The 21,237-nt window shown below is 39.7% G+C and overlaps 1 protein-coding gene across 4 annotated transcripts in view; it reads right to left on the bottom strand.

The window, feature by feature from the left end:
• MOM (ATP-dependent helicase family protein) overlaps window positions 1-19,852 on the bottom strand; it is a 51,237-nt gene extending 31,385 nt beyond the window's left edge. Inside the window, exons 1-7 of one of the 4 annotated variants that reach the window (XM_059574752.2) lie at window positions 19,492-19,852; window positions 16,150-16,698; window positions 15,171-15,774; window positions 4,979-5,063; window positions 1,086-1,231; window positions 662-855; window positions 257-414 (exon numbers count right to left, since the gene is read on the bottom strand). In XM_059574752.2, the coding sequence (XP_059430735.2) occupies window positions 257-414; window positions 662-855; window positions 1,086-1,231; window positions 4,979-5,063; window positions 15,171-15,774; window positions 16,150-16,690 (1,728 nt within the window). In that variant the 5' untranslated portion in view covers window positions 16,691-16,698; window positions 19,492-19,852. The remainder of the gene's footprint in view (window positions 1-256; window positions 415-661; window positions 856-1,085; window positions 1,232-4,978; window positions 5,064-15,170; window positions 15,775-16,149; window positions 16,699-19,491) is intronic. The other 3 variants (XM_059574754.2, XM_059574755.2, XM_059574753.2) reach the window with 3 other exon arrangements.
• Window positions 19,853-21,237: the final 1,385 nt, after the last annotated feature.

Raw genomic sequence — 21,237 nt, 5'->3', positions numbered from 1 at the left:
GGGCATCACACAAGTAAAACGACAGCAGAAAAGTATCTCTATCCCTAAAGGCAAATTAATATCTACAACATAAAGGCTTGAACAAAAAAATGAAGAATAAAAGAGAGGCTTCAAACAAAGAACGAATAAGATCCACAGAAAAACAAATTCAATCTAATGCAAAGACATCTCACTGCCATACAACACATCTGTATTACTTTACAAATTGCCCACATTATCTATTTAATGATTAACAAGTGAAACACCAACAATTTACCAATACTTTATCCAAGAGGTAAGGAACCTGGTTTTTTGGGTTGAATTTTGCAACAAGCGATGGAGCTTCAAGAAGCAGTTGATTTTCTGGCAACCAATGATTATGAACATGAGCAAGACCTTTGTATTTAACAAAATACTGCTTCTGCTTCTGCAAACCTACAATCAAATACCATAAGGCCTATAATAATATTATCAGAAATCATCATGATTTCTCACAGCAGTATGAACACAGAGCAAGACTAAAACTTTAAGCAAGTGATTCAAAAACAATTTTTTTTTTTTTTTTTTTGATAAGTAATAGCAAGTGATTCAAAAACAATTAACAACATAATAGTGGAGCAAATGTCAAAGATTAAGCAAAATATCGAAAGAAAGCCCGAGTTATGTAGTATTTTGCCCATACGATTAACATCTGACACATCCACTTCTCTTTCATCCCAGATTGACTCTACTCCCTCCGATACCGAATGTACACCTGATTCCATCTTCTTTCTAATACATGCAACACAGTGCCAAACTCCAAGAGGAACATCCTCCAAAGGAGGATCTAGACAAGAAAGATGGTAGCTCCTTCTGCACCCTCTTCCATCACAACACCTGAAAGTGAACATAAAATATAAAGATCATGTCATATCACAGAAACCATGAAGCTCAAGGCCAAAAAGTACAGATGTTGCATTTGCATATGCATGTGGATATAGCTATGTAACAAGAAATATCCATGTATTAAAATGGGAAGATGCATTTGGCATGGAAATCCAAAACAAAAGAAAACTCATAGCATCTAATCACAGCAAAAAATAAACAAACAAAAAAGGGTTACCCACAAGAGCTTCCCACCAAGCTTGCAGACAAGGCATGTATTTTGGTCACTTTCTGATTGAAGATCGGCAGAAGACTCCTTTTGCTGCAAATAAGTGGTGCGATTTACAGAACAACCAGCAGTAAGAGTGGCTCCAGGTTTCCCTCTATCCTAATGCAACACATTAGAAAAATGATATTCATAACAAGATCAATGCCTCATCTAGGATATATGCAAAAGCACTATCCACCAAGTTTTTAAGTCAACTAAATGGCACAGCCTACCTATTTGAAATCATTGAGCAAAACTAGGGCTTTATTATAGTGAAAACTAAAAGAATAAAAGAACCTAGAATAGAGAGACAATTTATATCTATGATAAATATAAATTAAGCATGTTCTCCATCACATATTGTTTAATAGGCCAAAGAACATGTACTCTTGTAAAGCTTAAATTTTAAATTGTGATGAAAATGTATTATTGCTTCACAAGAACACCACATCACAACTCACCCCCTACAAAAGAAATAGGAAAAGTAGGGAGGACAAATTTTCTTCAAACCTTCTAAGATAAGCCAATAAAATGATCCATTTGAACCGTCTAAGAATATCATCTGCTTTTCTGATTTTGTGGATTTTCGTTTCCTCTTTCGTTAGTCCCCTTTACTCTCTTAGCCCTAGCGGTGGCGCATAGAGGCGCCGCATGCTAGGGTCCAGCGAGTCGTGATGGAACATCGATTCTCATTGAAGCTAAATCCTTTTGCTTTTCGGCAAAGGAAGGGTTTCCTAACCTTCGTTTGGAGGAAAGGAGAAAAGGCTTCGTAGGGTTTATATTTGTAAGCAAACAATGTTCTTCTTGGATGGTGGATACGGTGGAAGCGGCGAGTCAGGTGAAGGATGATATCGCCAAGTCTTAGCGTGAGGGAGATAAGGTTTTGATGATTCATGGGGATGGCAATAAGGCAAGAAGGTTCCTGGAGGTGTCCGTTTATACGGAGGGAAGTCGTAAAGGAGTATTAAGGCTCCCGGAGGGCTGCTTTGGGTGGGGCTAGCGTAGTTTTGCGGGCGAGTTGCGTATTATGTTGCCCCCCTCCCCCCCGGAAGGTAAGATTGGGCCTGTGGAGTCGAAGACTATCTTTTTGCCAAGGATGCAGTATAAGCAGAACAAGACCGCATGGGCTGATGATTCTGCGGGATGTTCTCAGGATCGTTCCTTTGCGGAGGTGCTACAACGAAGCCTTGTTCCGAGTCGAAGGGGAGGCCTTCGCTTTGTATGGATATTTTACAGGTAACGACGCGGTCTGAGGTGGGGAATGGCGGGGTTGATCAGTGGATCGCAGTGGATTGTTTTGAGCTGGAAAATTCTTATTTGGCGGCTGGCCCGTTGAAGAAGAAGAGGGGTAGTTCTGTCAAGAGATGGGTTAAACATCTACTAGGGTTTTTTAATTTAGAGATGGATCGGTTTCTTACTGGGTTGTTAGAAAGCCTGTTTGCAGGGTTTGAAGGAATCCCTTTACGAAAACGGATTAAGGCTTTTCTTAAAAGCCTGGACGGTTTTAAGGGTTTCGGGTTTGGGCCATTTCTAAAGCCCAATCCCGCTGGGCATCTCAAGTGTCTCAAGTGTTTTCGTAAGGTGCAGACTGGCGTTAACAGCTTTGGGTTTGGGTATGCCCAAAAGCCCAAAACCTCTGGGCGTCTTAAACTTTCTCGTAAGGTGCAGTTGAAAGATCGGGATAGGCCCTTCCTATCTTCGGCGGTTTCGGAGTCTCCTTCGCCTGGTGTGGGTCCAAAGTCTCCTTCGTCGCTGGTGTCTGAGCTTCGGCTAGGTGCGCTAGTGATCACAAACAAACTCTTGCGAGCAATGGTTTGGTTCCGTTGTCGGTGGGCGATATCGACAATAGTATTGGGACTGGCGTTGATGGATCTACGTCCGACAGGTACGCGTCGGGGTTGGGTTCTGGTTCTACTTTGTTGCCGGAAACTATGCCGATCCGGCAGATCGCCACAGTGAGTATTCCTGTCTCTCAAGCAGTCACCCCTATGTCATCTGCGGTGGCTATTTCTCTGGCAAGCCGTCTAAGCAAGGAAAGGGAGGTTGCTTTTTCTAGGGCAGCAGATTCTGTATTCTCTCTGGTGACGGAGGAAATTGCTAAAGCTTATTGGATCCCCTCTCCAGCAAAAGGTTCAGACAGGGGTTTTTTGGTACAAGAGTTGTCTCTCCTCGTCTAAGGTGAAGGAGGCGTCCTTGACAACTCAGGGTCTTAAGGGTGACAGATCCTTGGGGGCGGTGAAGCTATGCAGGGCTAGGGAGGCTTCTGGCAATGATCTTTCGGCGAAGGAGGAAGTTGAAATGAATCCTGTTTCGGCGGAGGGCTTGATCCATCGGGGGTCTTTAGGGTCGAATAGGTGGTGGAGGAGGTGCTCTCGTCTATTCAAGGTGCTAAGGTTAGCAATGTAGAATCTCAGGACTACTGTCTCGATTTCTTCTCACTCCCTTGGGGCGGCTACTGTCTCCAAGTCTCAACTGGGGTACTCCCGGAGGGTGAAGGAAAAGGTTGCTAAACAACTGCATAAAAACAAGGAGCTGCTTGCCAAGGTTGAGGCAGAAACTCCGGCAGAGGGGGTGGAGGGCTATTCCAAGGTGGTGATCGATGCAGTGAACTTCACTTCAGTGATGGGGTTGTCCAAGGAAGGTGATGACAAAGATCTTTTGGATCTTTTTTCTATCATTGAAAAAGAGAGAGTCTATAATTGACGTTTCTGCTCCAAAGGTTAAGGGGAAGAGGGAGCTCAAAAATTTAGAATGCTCCATAAATTTTGAGCCTAGAATCCGGAGGTCTTCTCCGGCTAAGTGCCAGAGCCGGCGGAGTTTTTTGGGTCTAACAATGCATAAGGGGCTTTGGGTTTTTAGGGCTGTTATTGGGCTTTTGTGGGTTTTAGATTTGGATTTTTTCAGTTTTTTAGGGTGTTTTGAGTGTGGGTTTTGATTGGGTTACCTATGTATACTTCCTTGTGTACTTAGAGGCGCTTTGCGTTTTTTTTTATTTATACAACATTACTTATCAAAAAAAAAAAAGAATATCATCTGCTATAAAACAAAATAAAAAATAAAAACTCTATTATGAACAATGTTAGTCCCCGAGTATCCACAGGTGTAGAGGGTAACTTATATTCATGGAGGTCACCCAAATGCTTAGATCACCTCAATTCCATGTCCAACCAAAACTGACCTAACTTTTTATCATGAAAAAACCCTCAGCCTCGTCATTCTTTGCACCTCTGCTATTACATTTTACAGTCAATTTTGTATAATGGTGATAACCAGAGTGAGAATCAACAAAAGACTGTAACATGAAGATAACAACAAAACTGAAAACTAGAACCCTTATCTAAACAAGTACGGTACTATTTCTAAGGGGATTCAAATCAACTAGAGAAAACAAAATCTATGTTTTCAACACATGAGATCCATTACTCCGTTCCTCACTTCTTGACACTTCTTGGGTATCAAGAGCACCCAAATCACTGAGTGCTATATCATGAGACAATGGTCCTCCATCATTTTGCCAAAAAGAAGTGAAACAAGTCAAATAGAAGCACCACCCCCTAAAATAAAATGGCCTGTACAGCTCATCTTAAGAAGTGAAAAAATGATCACGCATACCTGGTAACCAGAAAGAGAGGCACAGAAATACCATAAGGTTTAGTTTTAGTCTATCAAGCAAGAGCTACAAAAAGATTTATAGAATTCATAGTATTATTTCTGTGCCATATTTAAGGAAAACTAAGAGAATTTGAAAAATTAGTAGTGGAAGCACAGTGAAAGGAACAAGAGCTAAAGAAAAAATATTTCCCCACCTTCCCCCCCGCCCCCCCCCCCCCCCCCCCGCCCCCCATCTTGTAAGTAAAAGAAACCAACCTTATTAATAGACGTGTCACATGACTCCTCACTTAACTGTATATTGCAAGAGCAGAACTCCTGCTTTGTTGAATCATGATCTACTCTGCAAAATATATAAAACATAAGAAAAGCAAAAACAGGCTGGGAAATACAGTTTCTAATTAAACACATACCTAGTATCAAAGATTACAATCAATCTCTCAAATCAATCAGTTTTACTTATGAGTTTAAGATTGCATTTGTCAAATGTCTTAATTACCAATAGACAACAAGAATATAAGCCAGAATGTTCAAAAATCATAATCCAATAATGGATTATAATTGTCAGTGTTAAACTTGTTATATTTTATATTAGCTTTATATTCTTATAGCTTAAGGGTATTCTTGTAATCCTGTTATATGTACCCTAAATATAAATATGTGCTACAGTGAAGGGACTTCCAACAAAAAGTCCTAAACCTTTTTTAAATTCTCTTTGTTTTGAACTTTACAATTCAACTTGGTATCTAAGAAACCAATCCACTCATAAAACGCGTTGATATGGGGAGAGTCCATTGACCACCTATTCCTACATTGTGAGGTTGCAAATGAGGTGTGGAGTGTTTTCTTTCAACTCTTTGGAGTGAGTTGGGCTATGCCGCGAAAGATAAGTGATATCTTGGAAATTTGGAGGGGTCAATTGGGTAATAAGCATGCTTTGCGTATGTGGAAGTTCATCCCATTATGTCTGATGTGGTGTTTATGGCGTGAATGGAACGCACGCAGCTTTGAGGATAAGGAGAGCGGCATGATTGAGTTGAGGAAGTTGGCGTTACATACTTTGTTCTCTTGGAGCGGGACTTGGTTGAACTCGCATGAGTCCACCTTTTCTGATTTCTTAGAGCTTTGTAAATCTTTTTCTAGTCAATAGGGGTTAAATTTTATACCTCTTGTATACATGGGTTGCGCCCCTCTACGCGTTTTGATAATACACTTATTACTTATCAAAAAATAATAATAATGATATGCCTAAATCAATTACATCGAAAAAATTGGATGTTCTAAATTATCAAACTTAGGCACATGCTATGAAAATCTTCCTTCATGGGAAATGAAGATTGAAATATTTGATGGACAACCCACCTGATAAGGGAGATAAAACTCATGAGGATTGGATGAGTGAGGATTTTGTTGTTATGGGATGGTTGTGGCATAGTATGGAACCCTACATAGCTACTACCGTTGAATTTAGTGATTCTTCTAAAAAGAATTAGGAATTTATTGTAGAATCCTTTTCACACCAAAGTAATGTTTCTCGGGTAAATGAGATCTAGGAGAAAATTTTCACTACAGTCTGAGAGACCATTGTCTGAGTACTCTTAAAAATTTGTGGGATCAATTAATGCAATATTGTCCCTTTACTACTGATTTGGAGCAACATAAGCGGCATTGGGAGGAATTTATGATTGTTTCCTTGCTATTTGGTTTAGACTCTGATCCATGTGGGTTCAAAGATCAAATTCTTGCTAGTGAGACCTTACCTACAACTGCTAATGCTCATTCTTGATTATTGCGCTCATCCTTGCGACAACATTCCACTATCACTTCCTTGGAGCCTTTTGCTTTAGTTTCGAGCAATGGTGGCCATAGTAGTTCTCATGGTGGTTTTCACGGTGGTTCTCATGGTGGCTCTCGTGATGGTGGTTGTACTGGTGGACGTGGTGACAAGAAGTGTGATCATTGTGGTCGTACTAATCATATTGAACCTTATTGTTGGGTGAAATATGGGAAGCCAAATTATGTGCATCAGGTCATTGATGGAACTACTAAGTCACAACATACTTATACTTCTTCTCGACATATAGCTTCTGGCTCTGATTCCTTCTTCCCCACCCCCCCCCCCCGGCGCCCCCCCGGCGTCGTCTTGGGCGATTGACTCCAGAGCTAACAAACATATATTTGTTATATTATCTCTGTTTTCTAATTTGACTCCTATTGAACACCAAATTGTTTTAGCTGATGGTTCTTCTCAGCTTGTTGGAAAAGGTGTCCTTCATCCAACCAAGGTCAATGGGAAAGGGCGGGACTCAACAGTGGTTTAATGAAGCCAAAAATTTTATCTTGGAATGTAAGGGGGTTGAACGTGGAGAAAAAACGAATGAAGATTAAGGGCCTCATAGGAGAATGGAAAGCGGTATTGTGTGCTTACAAGAGACTAAATTGCAGCATGTAACTAGGGAGATAGCCAGGAGCTTGTGGGGTTGTGCACATATGGATTGGTGTTATTTAGGGTCTCAAGGAGCTTCCGGGGGTATTTTGCTTATGTGGGATAGAGGGTGGTGGAAAAGTTGGAGGTTTGTGTGGGGCGTTTTATCATTGCATGTTCTTTTCGAAGTGTCAGTGATAACTTCGAATGGGCTTTCGCAGGTGAGTATGGTCTCAATGATGATAATGATAGGCAACTATTGTGGGATGAATTGGTAGGCATCATGACTTTGTGGGAAGTGCCTTGGTGCATTGGTGGAGACTTTAATGCCATTAGAAATCCGAGTGAAAGGGTAGGTGCTGCTCAGTCTTCCAATCCTATGGGGGAATTCTCTAGCTTCATTTTTGATCAGGGCCTAATGGACATCCCTTTCGTGGGTGGACAATACACATGGTCAAATAATCATTGCTGGTCTAGACTCGACAAATTTCTTTTATCTCCTAGCTGGGAAGAGAGGTTTCCTGATGTGGTTCAGAGACGATTACCTTGTCTACTGTCGGATCACTCTCCTATTTTACTTGATTGTGGAGAAAGGAAGAGAAGAGGAAGACACTTCAAGTTTGAGAATATGTGGTTAAAATCTGAGGGGTTTGTGGATCAGGTGAAAACCTGGTGGCAATCCTATCAATTTAATGGGAGTCCCAGCTGTGTGCTATCATGCAAATTGAAAGCTTTGAAAGGTGACCTGCGACAACGGAATAATGAAGTTTTTGGGCATGTCGGTGAACGAAAGAAGGTGTTATTGGATGCTATAAGAGAGCTTGACATCTGTGGGGAAGGTAGAGGGTTGAACGAGGAGGAAAGGAGGCGCAAAGATGAGTTATCTTCGGAGTTGGAGAGATTGTTGTTGTGTGAGGAGATAAGCTGACGTCAAAAATCTCGAGCTCTATGGTTAAGGGAGGGGGACAAGAATACCAAATTCTTTCACATAGTGGCAAATTCAAACAAGAGAAACAATGTCATTGAGTCTTTAATTATCAATAGTTCTGTCTTCGGAAGCCACTGATATCACACATTGTTCAGTTCTATACGCAATTGTTCACTGAAAGTTGTAGTTGGAGGCCTATACCGGATGGTTTATCGTTTCAATCTATTGGAAGTGAGGAAGGTTTGTGGTTAGAAAGGGATTTTGAAGAAAGTGAGGTGCTAGAGGTGGTAAAGGAGTTACAAGGAGATAAATCCCCAGGCCCCAATGGTTTCTCATTAGGTTTTGCGCAAACATGTTGGGAAGTACTTAAAGAAGATATAATGGTTGTGTTCAGAGATTTCCACAACAAGGGAAGGTTTCCAAAAGGCCTTAATGCAACATTTATAGCACTCATTCCAAAGAAAGCAGGGGCGGAGGAGTTAAAGGACTTTCGACCTATTAGTTTGGTGGGCATTGTGTATCAATTGATTTCCAAAGTGCTAGCAAATCAACTAAAAAATGTGTTAGATAAGATAATATTGAAATCTCAAAATGCATATATCAAGGGGAGACAGATTCTAGATTCAGTTCTGATAGCTAATGAATGTATTGATAGCCAGCTTAGATATGGTGAACCCGGTTTGTTATGTAAATTGGACTTAGACAAGGCGTATGATCACGTGAATTGGGAGTTTTTGCTATTCATATTGCAACGAAGTGGGTTTGGAGAGAAATGGAGGAATTGGATAGCGTTTTGTATTTCCACAGTTCGATATTCAGTTTTGATTAATGGAGAACTCTCAGGCTTTTTTAGTAACTCCCGGGGTATAAGACAAGGGGATCCACTATCTCCTTTTCTATTTGTTATTGTGATGGAGGTGCTAAGTAGAATGATGGAGGCTACTCTTACGCACTTTCAATCTCGCTTTATTGGGTAAATGGTTATGGCGATATGCAACGAAAAGGGAAGCGTATTGGAGGTTGTTAGTAGAAGTTAAGTATGGGTGTATGAACGGTGGATGGTGTACCAAGGTGGTGGAGGGCCCTCATGGAGTTGGGGTGTGGAAACATATTCAAAGAGGGTGGAAAGTTTTCTCGAAATTTATTACCTCTGGAGTAGGAGATGGCTCCCACATTAGATTTTGGCACGATATTTTGTTGCGGGGATCAGTCCTTAAAGGAAGCATTTCCTGCATTATTTCGAATTGCGAGTAATAAGGAGGCATGGGTTAGGTATCATATGCAGCTGGTCAATGGTGTTATACAGTGGAATGTTCCTTTTTCCCAGGCGGTACAGGATTGGGAGGTAGAGGTGGTGATGGCCTTTTTTGGGAAGTTATATACTTTCCGTAATCGTATGGGGGTGTCGGATTGTATGCGGTGGACTCCTTCTAAACGACATATCTTTGAGGTCAGGTCCTTTTTTTCGTAAGCTTTCTTCCTTGGGGACATCCTCTTTCCAGTGGAAGAGTATATGGAAAATAAAAGTTCCATTGAGAGTTAGTTTCTTTGTGTGGACAGCGACTCTTGGAAAGATTCTGACCTTGGATAATTTGCGTAAAAGAGATATCATTGTGGTGGGATGGTGTTGTATGTGCAAGCATAGTGGTGAGTCTGTAAACCATCTTCTCCTTCACTGTGAAGTGGCTCGGGCTTTATGGAGTATGGTTCTCTCTTTTTGTTGTTAATTGGGTCATGCCTAGAGGAGTGGTAGACTTGTTAGCTTGTTGGCGCGGTCAGCGAGGCAATATTTCAGATAAGGAGGTGTGGCGAATTGCTCCACTGTGCGTCATGTGGATTATTTAGCGAGAGCGGAATGGGAGATGTTTTGAAGATCAAGAAAGGTTAATGGAAGAGCTCAAAAAGTTGTTTATTCAAACTCTGTTCCATTGGGCCGACGCTTTTAGTGTGTCTCAATTTTCTACTATATCTCAATTTTTATCTTTATATTCTTCTTTCTGCCTTTAGTGAGGCCTTTCTTTGTATACTTCCTGTGTACTAGGATTGCGCCCCTCTACGCTTTTCAATGAATCACTTATTTATCAAAAAATTATTTATCCTTACCATCTTTTTTTTTTTTTTTTGATAAGTATTTATCCTTACCATCTAGTCTCTATGTTCTAGATTTTCCTTTTAATTTGCTTTTTGTTAGCTAATTAACTAAGAGAAATGATTGGTATCAATAATTTGCCCATATTTTCTCCATATTCTCTTACAAATTCAATAGATCAACTATTAAATTTGTAGGGTCCATATAAGTCTACAAATCTAAAGCTTGATTTGTAAGATGAGATAGGAAAAATAGACACCAATCATTTCTCTTTAACTAAAGCCTTCAAATGTGAAATTTGTTTTCTCTTACTTCTTGTAACCTTTAGGATCTCCAGACAATGAAGATGATTAGTTCAGGGTATGAAAAGGATGGCCTGATATGGATCTTGATGGCTCTTTTTCTCTCTTTTCATCGATCTTGAGTTCTACCATCTCTTCTCTCTGGTGGCATTTTCGTTTGGGTCACTCAACCTTGGCCACACTCAAGCCAGCATTTTCTGCATTGAGCCATGTGTCTAGTTTAGAGTATGAAATATGTCAGGGAAACATCATTGAAGTTCCTTCCCAAGTAGTAGTCATAGTCGTCTATCTAAGTCTTTTGATGTAGTCCATACAAACATATAGGGTCCTTCCTACATTTTTATTTTGAATTGATTTCTTTATTTTGTTATTTTTGTTGATTGCTCTCGAATGACATGGTTGTTTTGAATGAAAGAGAGATCTGAGTTACCCCATATTTTTTTCTACATTCTATAATGAAATTCTTGTTCAATTTAATAAGTGTATTAAGGTTCTTCGCTCTGGTAATGCATTAGAATATACTCCTGTTATATGAGATTTTTTGTGGTAATCATGGTATTATTCATCAGACTAATTATGCTCACACTTCTCAACAAAATGGTGTTACTAAGCACAAACATCGTCATTTGTTGGATGTTGTTCGCATATTGTTGTTCAATATGAAGGTACATAGACATTTTTGGGGTGACGTTGCTCTCACTGCTTGCCATCTAATTAAATGTATGCCCTCCGGTATCCTAAATTATAGGTCTCCATTTTCTCTTTTATATCCTAATCTTGCACCTTTTCCTCTTACTCCTGTGTTTGGTTGTGTCGCCTTCGGTCATGTCCTTCTATCTCACCAAGATAAGTTATCCCCCTAGGCTCGTGTGTTTTTTTTGGGTACTCTCGTACTCACAAAGGCTATCGTTGTTACAATCCTAAGTCTAGTAGATACTTTGTGTGTGTTGATGTTACCTTCTTTGAGTCCACCTCCTCCTTCTCACTTGGTCAAAGTTTGTCTCTAGCCTCATCTCTAGTAGTGAGTGCGAGTCTTGATTATCTTCTCCTACTCTTCCGCTATCTTTACCTTCCCTTCCTAATCCTCTATCGTAAGTTTATCGACTATATCGAGATAGACGTGTTACTTCATACAACCCCGACACTACATCTTCTTTGTCTGAAGTCCCTACTCGATCCTCCTCTCCTTTGGATACTGAAGATTTACCTATTGCCTTACGACAAGGTTAGTGTACTTGTACTTAACACACTATTGCTGCTATTTCCTACAATTGTATTTCCTCTTGCTTGCATTCATTTGCATGTGCCCTATCCTCTATCTCTATTCCTTCCTCTTCTAAGCGGGCTTTGGCATCATGTGGATGGAAGCATGCCATGGATGAGGAAATGAGTGCACTTCACAAGAATCAAGCCTGGGAGCTTACTACTCTTCCCCCTGGGAAGTAAACGGTTGGTTGTCACTGGGTATACACTGTTAAGTATATTTCTGATGGTTCTGTTGAACGCATTAAGGCGCCATTGTCTTGATTGTTTATGCGGATGACATTATCATCTCTAAAAGCGTGTTACGTGAATGCTTTTTTTACAAGCACACAATGGGATAGATTGTTAGGTTTTGAAGGAACCAAGAAACTTTAGATTTGTTAAAAAATAAATAAATAAATAAAAAATAAAAAAACCCTAAAACCTTTTTCAAACACTATGTTTGAGAATAATTTTCTGCTTTTGTTTTCATTATTTCATCACTTAAATAGAAAATATTACAACCCTAGATGTGGAAATAAAAATAAGTATGGTAATCAAATTATATGATTTGATTACCATCAATTAATCATTCATCTAAAAGGTAATTATTCCATAAGGTAAATATCCTATCATAACAAATTTTGGGTCGAGAACTGTTGTTCCTTCTCTGACTAAGGTGAACGAGGCATCCTCGTCGACCCTGGTTGCTTAGGAAGACTCTTCAACTTCTTCTCAAAAGATGGGTCCTCCGACAGCAGAGTCACAAGCCAGTCTTATAGTCTCTACGGCTGCTCACCCAGGGTTTTCTGGTGGTTCTTCCTCAGGGGCGACTGAGCTAGGTACGAGACTTCACCTCTCTCATCCTAGAATGACGAAGAGTAGAGCACCTATTTATTCTTCTGTTTCCAAGTCTCAGTTGGGGTATTCTCGGAGAGCGAAGAATAAAATAGGTAACCCGCTGAATAAGAACAAGAACTTGCTGGCTGAGGTCGTGGCGGATACTCCAGCTGTGGGGGTGGAGGGCAATTCTGAGGTGGTGCTCGGTGCAATGGAACTCGTTCCCACTTTGGGATTGACTTTTGAGGGTGATGAGAAACGCCTTTTGAATCTTTTTTCAGTTATTGAAGAGGATCAGTACCATGAAGAGAGGGTTTCTGTTTCAAATACTAAGGGGAAGAGGGAGCTCAAAAATTTGGAATACTCCATTAATTTTGAGGCTAGAGGTTGTGGCTCTAGTAGGATCAAAGGAAGGGTGGTTTAGGCTTGCCTTGTGAGCTTAGGGTTGATTTGGGTTTTTGGCATCAAGGTTTCTTTAGGCTTCTTTTGGGTTTTAGGGTGCTCTTATGGGGTTTTTTGTGGGTTAATGCGGGGTTTCTTTCGGCTTCTTTTGGGTTTAGGGTCCTTTTATGGGGTTTCTTTGTGGGCTAATGCGGGTTTTCGTATGTATACTCTTTGCGTACTTAGAGGCGCACTGCGCTTTTTTTGATATATACTACATTACTTATCAAAAATAAAAAAAACATATGCTCTAACATAAATAAAATATATTACCATATCACATAATTTAATATATTATAATATTAATTACTCTGCGTAAAACCCTATTCTCGTAACAAAGCGACTCAACAAGTATTGGTGATTTGAAAAGATATTTGGCTAACCAATTTCATACCAATGACTTGGGTGTTCTTCACTATTTTCTTGGGATTGAAGTTTCTCGATCTTGTCAAGGCATTTCTTTATCTCAACAAAAGCATGTTCTTGATCTTTCGTCTGAGACTAGTCTCTTGGGTACTCGACCTGCTGATACTCCTATGGACTCTACTATTAAACTTGATGGTGAGCAAGGTGCTTTGTTTACTAATATCGGTTGATACCGCTAACTGGTTGGGAAGTTAACTTATCCTATTGTGACTAGCCCTGACATTACTTATGTTGTTGAAGTGGTTAGGTTGTATACACATGCTCCTCGTCAACTTCAGTTTGATGTTGTTCGTCATATCTTGCATTATCTAAAGTGTACCCCTGGTCGAGGATTGTTATAGAAGCCAGCTGCTAATTTGTCTATCACAAGTTTTAGTGATGCTAATTGGGCTAGAAGTGCTCTAATAGACACTCCACTTCCACCAAAAAGTCCTAAACCTTCTTTCCATTCTCTTTGTTTTCTCTCCCTTCACTCTCTTCTTGAACTTTTTTTTTTTTTTTTTTTTTATAAGTAATGTTGTATATATCAAAAAGCGTAAGGCGGCCCTAAGTACACAAGAAGTATTCACAGGAAAACTAACATTGCCCACAAAAAGAACCCATTAAGAGAGCCCTAATCCCAAAAAATATATATATATATATATATATATATATATATATTCAGATGTCCTAAACCTTTACGAGTGTCCTAAACCTTTTTTCCATTCTCTTTGTTTTCTCTCCCTTCACTCTCTTCTTGAACTTTACAATTCAGATGTCAGAAACTTCATACACCAACAAATCAGGTACAGCTTCTAAGTCACATCCACCCTCTTGAAGACAATTTTGTAACCAGTTGGACTTAAAAGTTTTAAGTGGCTAGTCAATTGCATTACTTTACCAATAGACATCAAGAATGTAAGGCAAGGCTCCAAAATTGGGGCAAAGGGAAACCATGTTGCTCTATTGCAGTGCCTTGATACATTTGCAAATTCAATCAAGTAGGACGAATATCTAGTATAGTAAAATTTCAATAGAAAATCAAACATGAATTTCAGGCTTAATGTAATGAGGACCAGGCAATTACAATCACAAAAGGAAGAATGGCAGATTGCAAGTGGGCCCGACTCATGAGTTGATGGGGCCCAGTGCCTACCATATGGCCACATGGTGGAGTATTTCAACTTGAAAAGTAATTTCATGGCTAAAAGACTTAGAGAGATGTCTCACTTGGTAGAGGACTTCAACTGAAATATACATACACACACACACAGATAGATAGATAGATAGAAAGAGAGAGCTATTATAAGCGATGGCATAAACAGCCAGGATAATACTGAGCCAAATGCTTACTACTTAACCAGAGCATGATCACATTACTATGCACGCACATCAGCTTTTTTCTGAGCCATATATATAAAGATCAGCTAAAATTACTTAAAATGCCAGAATTATACACTTTGTTTTAATTATAAACTATGAATAAACTTAAGACCTTTTTATATAAGGTAAGAAGGCAGCAAGCATCAGACAAAGTCAAAGTTCTAACAAAAATAATATCTCATGGTGTAACAATAGTGACAGGTAATTCAGAATCCAGACCTCTAAGATGAAGTAATGGAAACCATATATCCATATGCACCAACAGTGACAGACATCATAAACTGTAAAGAATTTAGAATAGCTACCAACCATAAAAAAAAATATATATATATATATAAAATAAAAAAAAAATAAAATAAAATAAAAAAAGTGGATGATTTCGAGCAAATAAGTACCTTTGTCTTTTAAAACATGTGCCACATTTCTCAGCAAGATTGTATCTTTCATCCCCAGATGGCAACAAAGAGATGGCATCAGCAATTGGCCTGCAGGTATCTTTACTTGCCATTATTGCAGAAGCATCAGAATCCATGCCCACTGACTTTCTTTTTCTATTTAAAGGTATGACTTCCAGCAGCCTTTCCAAGTTATTGTCAGAAGATTTCAACTCCGGTGTTTGCAATTTTTCCTGTACCCTTTCAGTATCATCACCAATATCTTTCGCCACAGCATCACAGGATGACAGCTGAGAATCACCACTCTTAGAAACTTCCACAACATTTTGATCTAAAGACTCACAAGTTTCATAAGCGGAGATATGCCCCTGGCTCGGGTGGGACAACTCCACCCTTCTGTTATCTTGTAATGTTTCCTTTGAGAATTTATGTAAACTAGAATTTGATCCCTCCAAAGCTCTATAACAAGCTACGCCAACAGATTCTTCTCTAACTTGCTCCTCCCTCCTTTCACTGCACTCATTGGCCCCATCAACTTCACCCCCAGAATTGCTGCTACCTCCTTGTGAGAACTTATCCAGCCTACTTTGTTCCTCATGATGAACTACATTTCGAGCAGCAAAGAGAAAGAATCAGCAAGAGAACTTATTGAGCATTTCTCTTTTACAATATAGTTTTACACAAGCAAAACAAAAACAGAAGTTGCTATTATAGAACAACTGCTCTATCATAGGAGAACTGGGATTAACAACCATCAGATTAAAAGAACCAAGCATTCTTAAGTCCACTGCTGCAAAACATTTTTTTTTATACATAATTTTTTGTCCTCAAGGGGAGCTGCAAAACATTTTACATTCAAACTGTCACTTTCATTCAACTAAATTCCTGTATTTGCAATACATTTACTCCCAAGAAAGAGCACGCCTTCGAAGAATGAGTAATCAAAAAGAAAAATGGGGGGCAAAGAAAACTCAGTTACCTGCTGCCGTAACCTTCTTTGGTTGTCTTTTAAACAGTGCCCTATAAGTGCAAGCATCCATTCGCTTCTTTTTCACCGGTGCAGATTCCACATCCTCTATTTCACTTTTTCCTACTTCTTTAGTTTCCAGTGTCAACAGTTTCACAGTCTTCTCCTTTTTTTCCTTTCTCTGCTTCACATCTGCTGAGCTCGAGCTTTTATCAGATTTCTTTGATCCAGAACTTGACCGGGAGAGCTTCTTACCCCTGTCAGACCTCCTGAGAGGAGTCAGCATCCCCTTTTTCTCAATTCTCTCAGATTTCCTATCGGCTGTATGTGGAGTTGGTCTCTGCTTATCAAGACGCTCAGATTTCCGACTACTTGGAGGGCTTGGAATCATCTTTCTCTTCAGTGATGCTTCTCTAGTAGACCTTCTTACACCAGATGTATCTGATGCTGCAGAGCCCGAGGTAGTTGATTCTTTGCCACCGTTATGCCTCCCTTTTGAATTGCTACTTTCATTATCCTTGATTTTGCGACTAGATCGACTATCATTTGCCATCCCTTCAACTGTAAATGGCCAAAAAAGTGCAATCCATTAGAAAAAGGTGAGGATGAATGGCTACCAAAGATATCTAACATATCACTCAGTATTTTTGCATCAGTTTCAAAAATGCTAAAAGATAAGAATGTCATTCGATGAAAAAGAATCCGCCTTCATCAAGGATAAGCATCAGGCACATCTTTCAATGCATGTTCGAACTACCTTCTAAAATGTTAGCATACAGAAGTTAAATCCAGCCTTCTATTAAGATTTTCAGGTTCATTGTAATTCTACAGAATACAAGATGTACATGGATCAGCTACATGCTACTCCAGCCCAACTGAGCATCCCACAAATGGTTATTCACCAAGAGTGATCCTATGATACTCTCACTGCTGCTTCACAAAGAACCATTGGGAAATGAGCAAAGGGAAAACTAATCAGCCACACACATATCCAAAACGAAGGTCCACACGTAAACTACTGACCATAGTCAAATCCAACCATCATTATAAGGGGAGAAAGATCAAACCCCTACTACTCACTAAAGAATGCAGATGATTGTCTAATCATATACTCACTTAATGCTAAGAGAAATTCCCATTCCAAAAGATCTGAGATTTATTTTTAGAAAATCAACCAGATAAAGATAATAACAAAAGAATGAGAACATACATGCTTATGAAATATATTTTTATTCCATGAAAACTCGAGCATGCTTTAGGATATAATCACTGGACGTAAGCACCATCCGGACCCAAAAGTACAATGATTGCAATCTTATATTGACTTTAGCAAACAAATGAACATATCAGATTTTGACTAATGCATCAGAACAGATGCAAATCTATTCTTTCAACAGTGAGTTTTACAGAAAGGAATCTGCATCCAGTTATTTTTTATAAGGAATTAAAAAAAAAGTACTTGATTTTTGCCAAGCATGGGAATACTTATTGTAGGCATATATGATAAGACAATTCAGTAGTCCTCAATCATGTAGAAATACATTAGTTACTCATTCCATGAAGGAAATTTTCAAAATAGCATTTTCAAAATTTTGGACAATGATACAGCACACAGGGCACATTCAATTCCTAGTGTGGAGATAATAACAATATAAGGATGATGATAAAGATCATGCTGATGATAATAATGATAAATTAAAAGAACCAAATTGCACTAAATGAACATGAAACAGAAACAAGACAGAAAAAGAGAAAAGAAAATGTTTATGCTATGATAAATCCAAGTAACCCCTCCAACCTACGATCAAGAAGAATGGATAATTATAGTAAAAAAAACTCCCGCTAGCATGGTATTAAGAAATGGAAAGAAGAGTTGCCAATCACTCCTTTTTTAAATAAGTAAAAAAATAAATAAATTTTCGTAAGTAACAAGGTAAAATCAATTTTGAGAACCCAATAAATTGGTTCTTTATATGTCTTGGAAACAATGAAAGGAGAGAATGTTCTGAAAAATGAAGCCATTCTTGGATGTCTAACACCAACCGCTAGCAACTTACTGCCTCTAACAGTTACAAATACGCTATCAGTTGCTATATATATTGGCTTCTTCTGTGGGAATGTTCCGGTTTGATGGGCCTGCACCAGTTAGCCTTCCCCTTTTATCTTTGGAACCCATGATGGTCCTTGATCAACATGTGGTTCAGTACAAGGGGGAGTTCAGGGTTCAGCACGAGGGGGGGTATCCAAGACTGTGCTACGAGCAATGGAGATTGGCCCTATGTTGGGGATTTCCTGTGGTGGTGATAGGAAATAGTTGTTGGATCTCTTGACAGCCCTTGATAAGGAACATTGTCAAGAGGTCTCGGCTACTCCTTCCAAACATGACACAAAAGGTAATAGGGAACTTAAAAAACTTGGAATGTTCCATTAATTTTTAAGGCACTAGTCATGACAAAGGCAAGAGTTTCCTGAGGTTTGGGTTGTGATGTTGGGGGTGTCCACTTGTAGTTTTTGGTGGGTTTCAAGGGTGAGGGTGGGGGTGGGGGTTTCACTTTGGTTGTTGTTTTGGGATTTTGTGGGTCTTTGTTTCCTTTTTGTTTTCTCTTTCTAGGTGTTCCTTTTGTATACTTCTTGTGTACTTAGGGGCGCCTCACGCTTTCTATAATTTGACATTACTTATCAAAAAAGTTTCTACATATAGCTACATTTCTTTTTCTTTTTTTTCATAAAGGAAACTTGCCAGGCTCATCATCCAGCATATGCAATCCTCCAACATATTACAACAAATATTTAACATGCCCATTACACTTATCATGCCACTGCACCATCACCATGTTCAAAGGACCAGCTCATAGTCATGTTAAACACTTCTACTGATGGGTCACCTTAATGGAATTTCTATAAGCGCAAACTCATAACCAACCTATGCCTAAACAGAGTACAAGACTTGCCACCTACTCCAATAAATGAGCCAACAAAGTAGCAATTTGTGAACATAGATGAACACGACCATGCAAAACAAGGGCAATATATCGAAGCAGAGATGACAGAAGAGCATGTGGCTCATAGAAAACGTCAAAACCAAAAATGCAACTTAGTCAGCCAAGACAAAAGTTCAAATTAGATCTCAATCACACAATGCCACAGCTCTGATACCCAGAAACCCTAATTTACCCCCACAAACAACACCAGTAAACCAAATCAGCATCAATTAGCAACACACACATTTACTTTACCGGATCATAAAGAATTCAAACCAAAACCCTAATTAACAAGCAAGGACAACTTTCCGTCCAATACAGTTCCATCGCAGAACACAGGATAATTAAAGAAAGGCGAGAGAATTTCACTCACCTGCAAGCAAATTTAGGTGTTGAACAACTTTCCAGGAAAAAAGGAAAGAGGGGTTTTTAGATTTAGAGGCTGTTTGGTTTGGGTCTCGCGAAATTCTCTGAGAATGGTCTACATATTTTTCTCTATGGTTCTCTAGGGTGCTGAGACTAAGGGGAAAAAAAAAAAAAACAAAGACAAAGCAAAACGAGAATGGTCTACATATTTTTCTGCCCCCGTTGCTGTTCTCGCGCCACCGTGTGGGGGTTGGGGAGCCGTGAAGTGGTGGTACGCTGCCTAGACGAACGGAGAAGAAATTTTTGGAGTGACAGACAGAGGTCTGTGCGATTGTGCGATCTGGGCATGAATCCAGGTTGCTGGAAAGTTTAATTGAAGAAAATAAAGAGTGAACTCTAGTCCACCCCTATTCCATTTCAAGGATATCCTAATCCTCATTTAAAGATTCATATTTATTCTGGTTTAGTAGCAGGTCTGCCCTGTTTGGATACGTTTTCAAGATAAACCTCTAGATTCTGTTATTCGGCGGATAGCTTTGGAGTGACAGACAAAGGTCTGTGCGATTGTGCGATCGGAGCATGAATCCAGGTTGCGGGAAAGTTTAATCGAAGAAAATAACGAGTGAACTCTAGTCCACCCCTATTCCATTTGAAGGATATCGTTATTTAAAGCTTTGTATTTATTCTGGTTTAGTAGTAGACCTACCCTGTTTGGATACATTTTTAAGATAAACCTTCGTCCAGGTTCTGTTATTCTGCGGACAGGTTAGTTTGTATTAAAAAATTAAAAAAAAAATGTATGCCTAACACGTGCAACCAAAAGCAAGTGCTAGAAATTTTTGATTTGACAGCTTATTCAATAGCCTCCGATAGTAATTTCCCACCCCTGAAAGCAACTCCATTAGAGTCACGATCCAACTCTAGGTTTATAAAGCAATTGAATGAGCTTATTACGCAAGTAATCCAGAAGGATCACAATACAAGGCCATCTCCTCCTCAGTCTCCACCTGCTACACAGGAGGATCACAATACAAGGCCATCCCCTCCACGGTCTCCACTTGCTACACAATGCCACAATACTAACCCTCACTTTCCACGCATGAAATTGAACTTTTCTCGATGGGATGAAGACGATCCATCTGGTTGGGTGTCAAGAGCGGAACACTTTTTTCGTTTCTATGGAACGCCAGAAGCTTCTAGAGTTGATATTGCATCCATCAATCTTGAAGTTGAAGCCATCCAATAATATGATTGGTTTGAGGCAAGCCGTGGAACTCCCACATGGGCAACCTTTGTGGAAGGCCTTCTTGTACGATTCAGCCCCTCTGCATTTGGGGACGTCGATGGTGAACTAGCCAAGATCTGACAAACTTCCTCAATCAACAAATATCAAAGCCAATTTGAGGGCTTGGTCAACCATGCCCACGATTGGTCTTAACGACAGCTAATCGGTACCTTCGTTGAGGGTCTTCGACCTGATATCAGGAGAGAAGTTAAGACCTATCGGCCGTCGACCATAGTAGCTACATTTTCCTTTGCACAAGTACAAGAAGGAAAGCTTAGTGAAGAGATACGCAGAACAACCCGGATGTCAAGTAGACCAATCACTGGAGGTAGCGGCTCTTCCTCAACACCAACACGAAAAACTGTCCATTTGACCCAGGAAGAACTTAAAGACAAAACAGCAAAGGGGCTTTGCAGGCATTGCAATGAGAAGTGGCAACAAGGGCACGTATGCAAACAAAGGAAACTT

Source organism: Corylus avellana, chromosome 8 (assembly GCF_965113065.1).
Source record: "Corylus avellana chromosome 8, dhCorAvel1.hap1.2, whole genome shotgun sequence".
In the NCBI taxonomy this organism is placed as follows: Eukaryota; Viridiplantae; Streptophyta; class Magnoliopsida; order Fagales; family Betulaceae; genus Corylus; species Corylus avellana.
The sequence above is the reverse complement of the archived record's forward strand: the minus strand, read 5'-3'. Positions and strand labels throughout refer to the sequence as shown.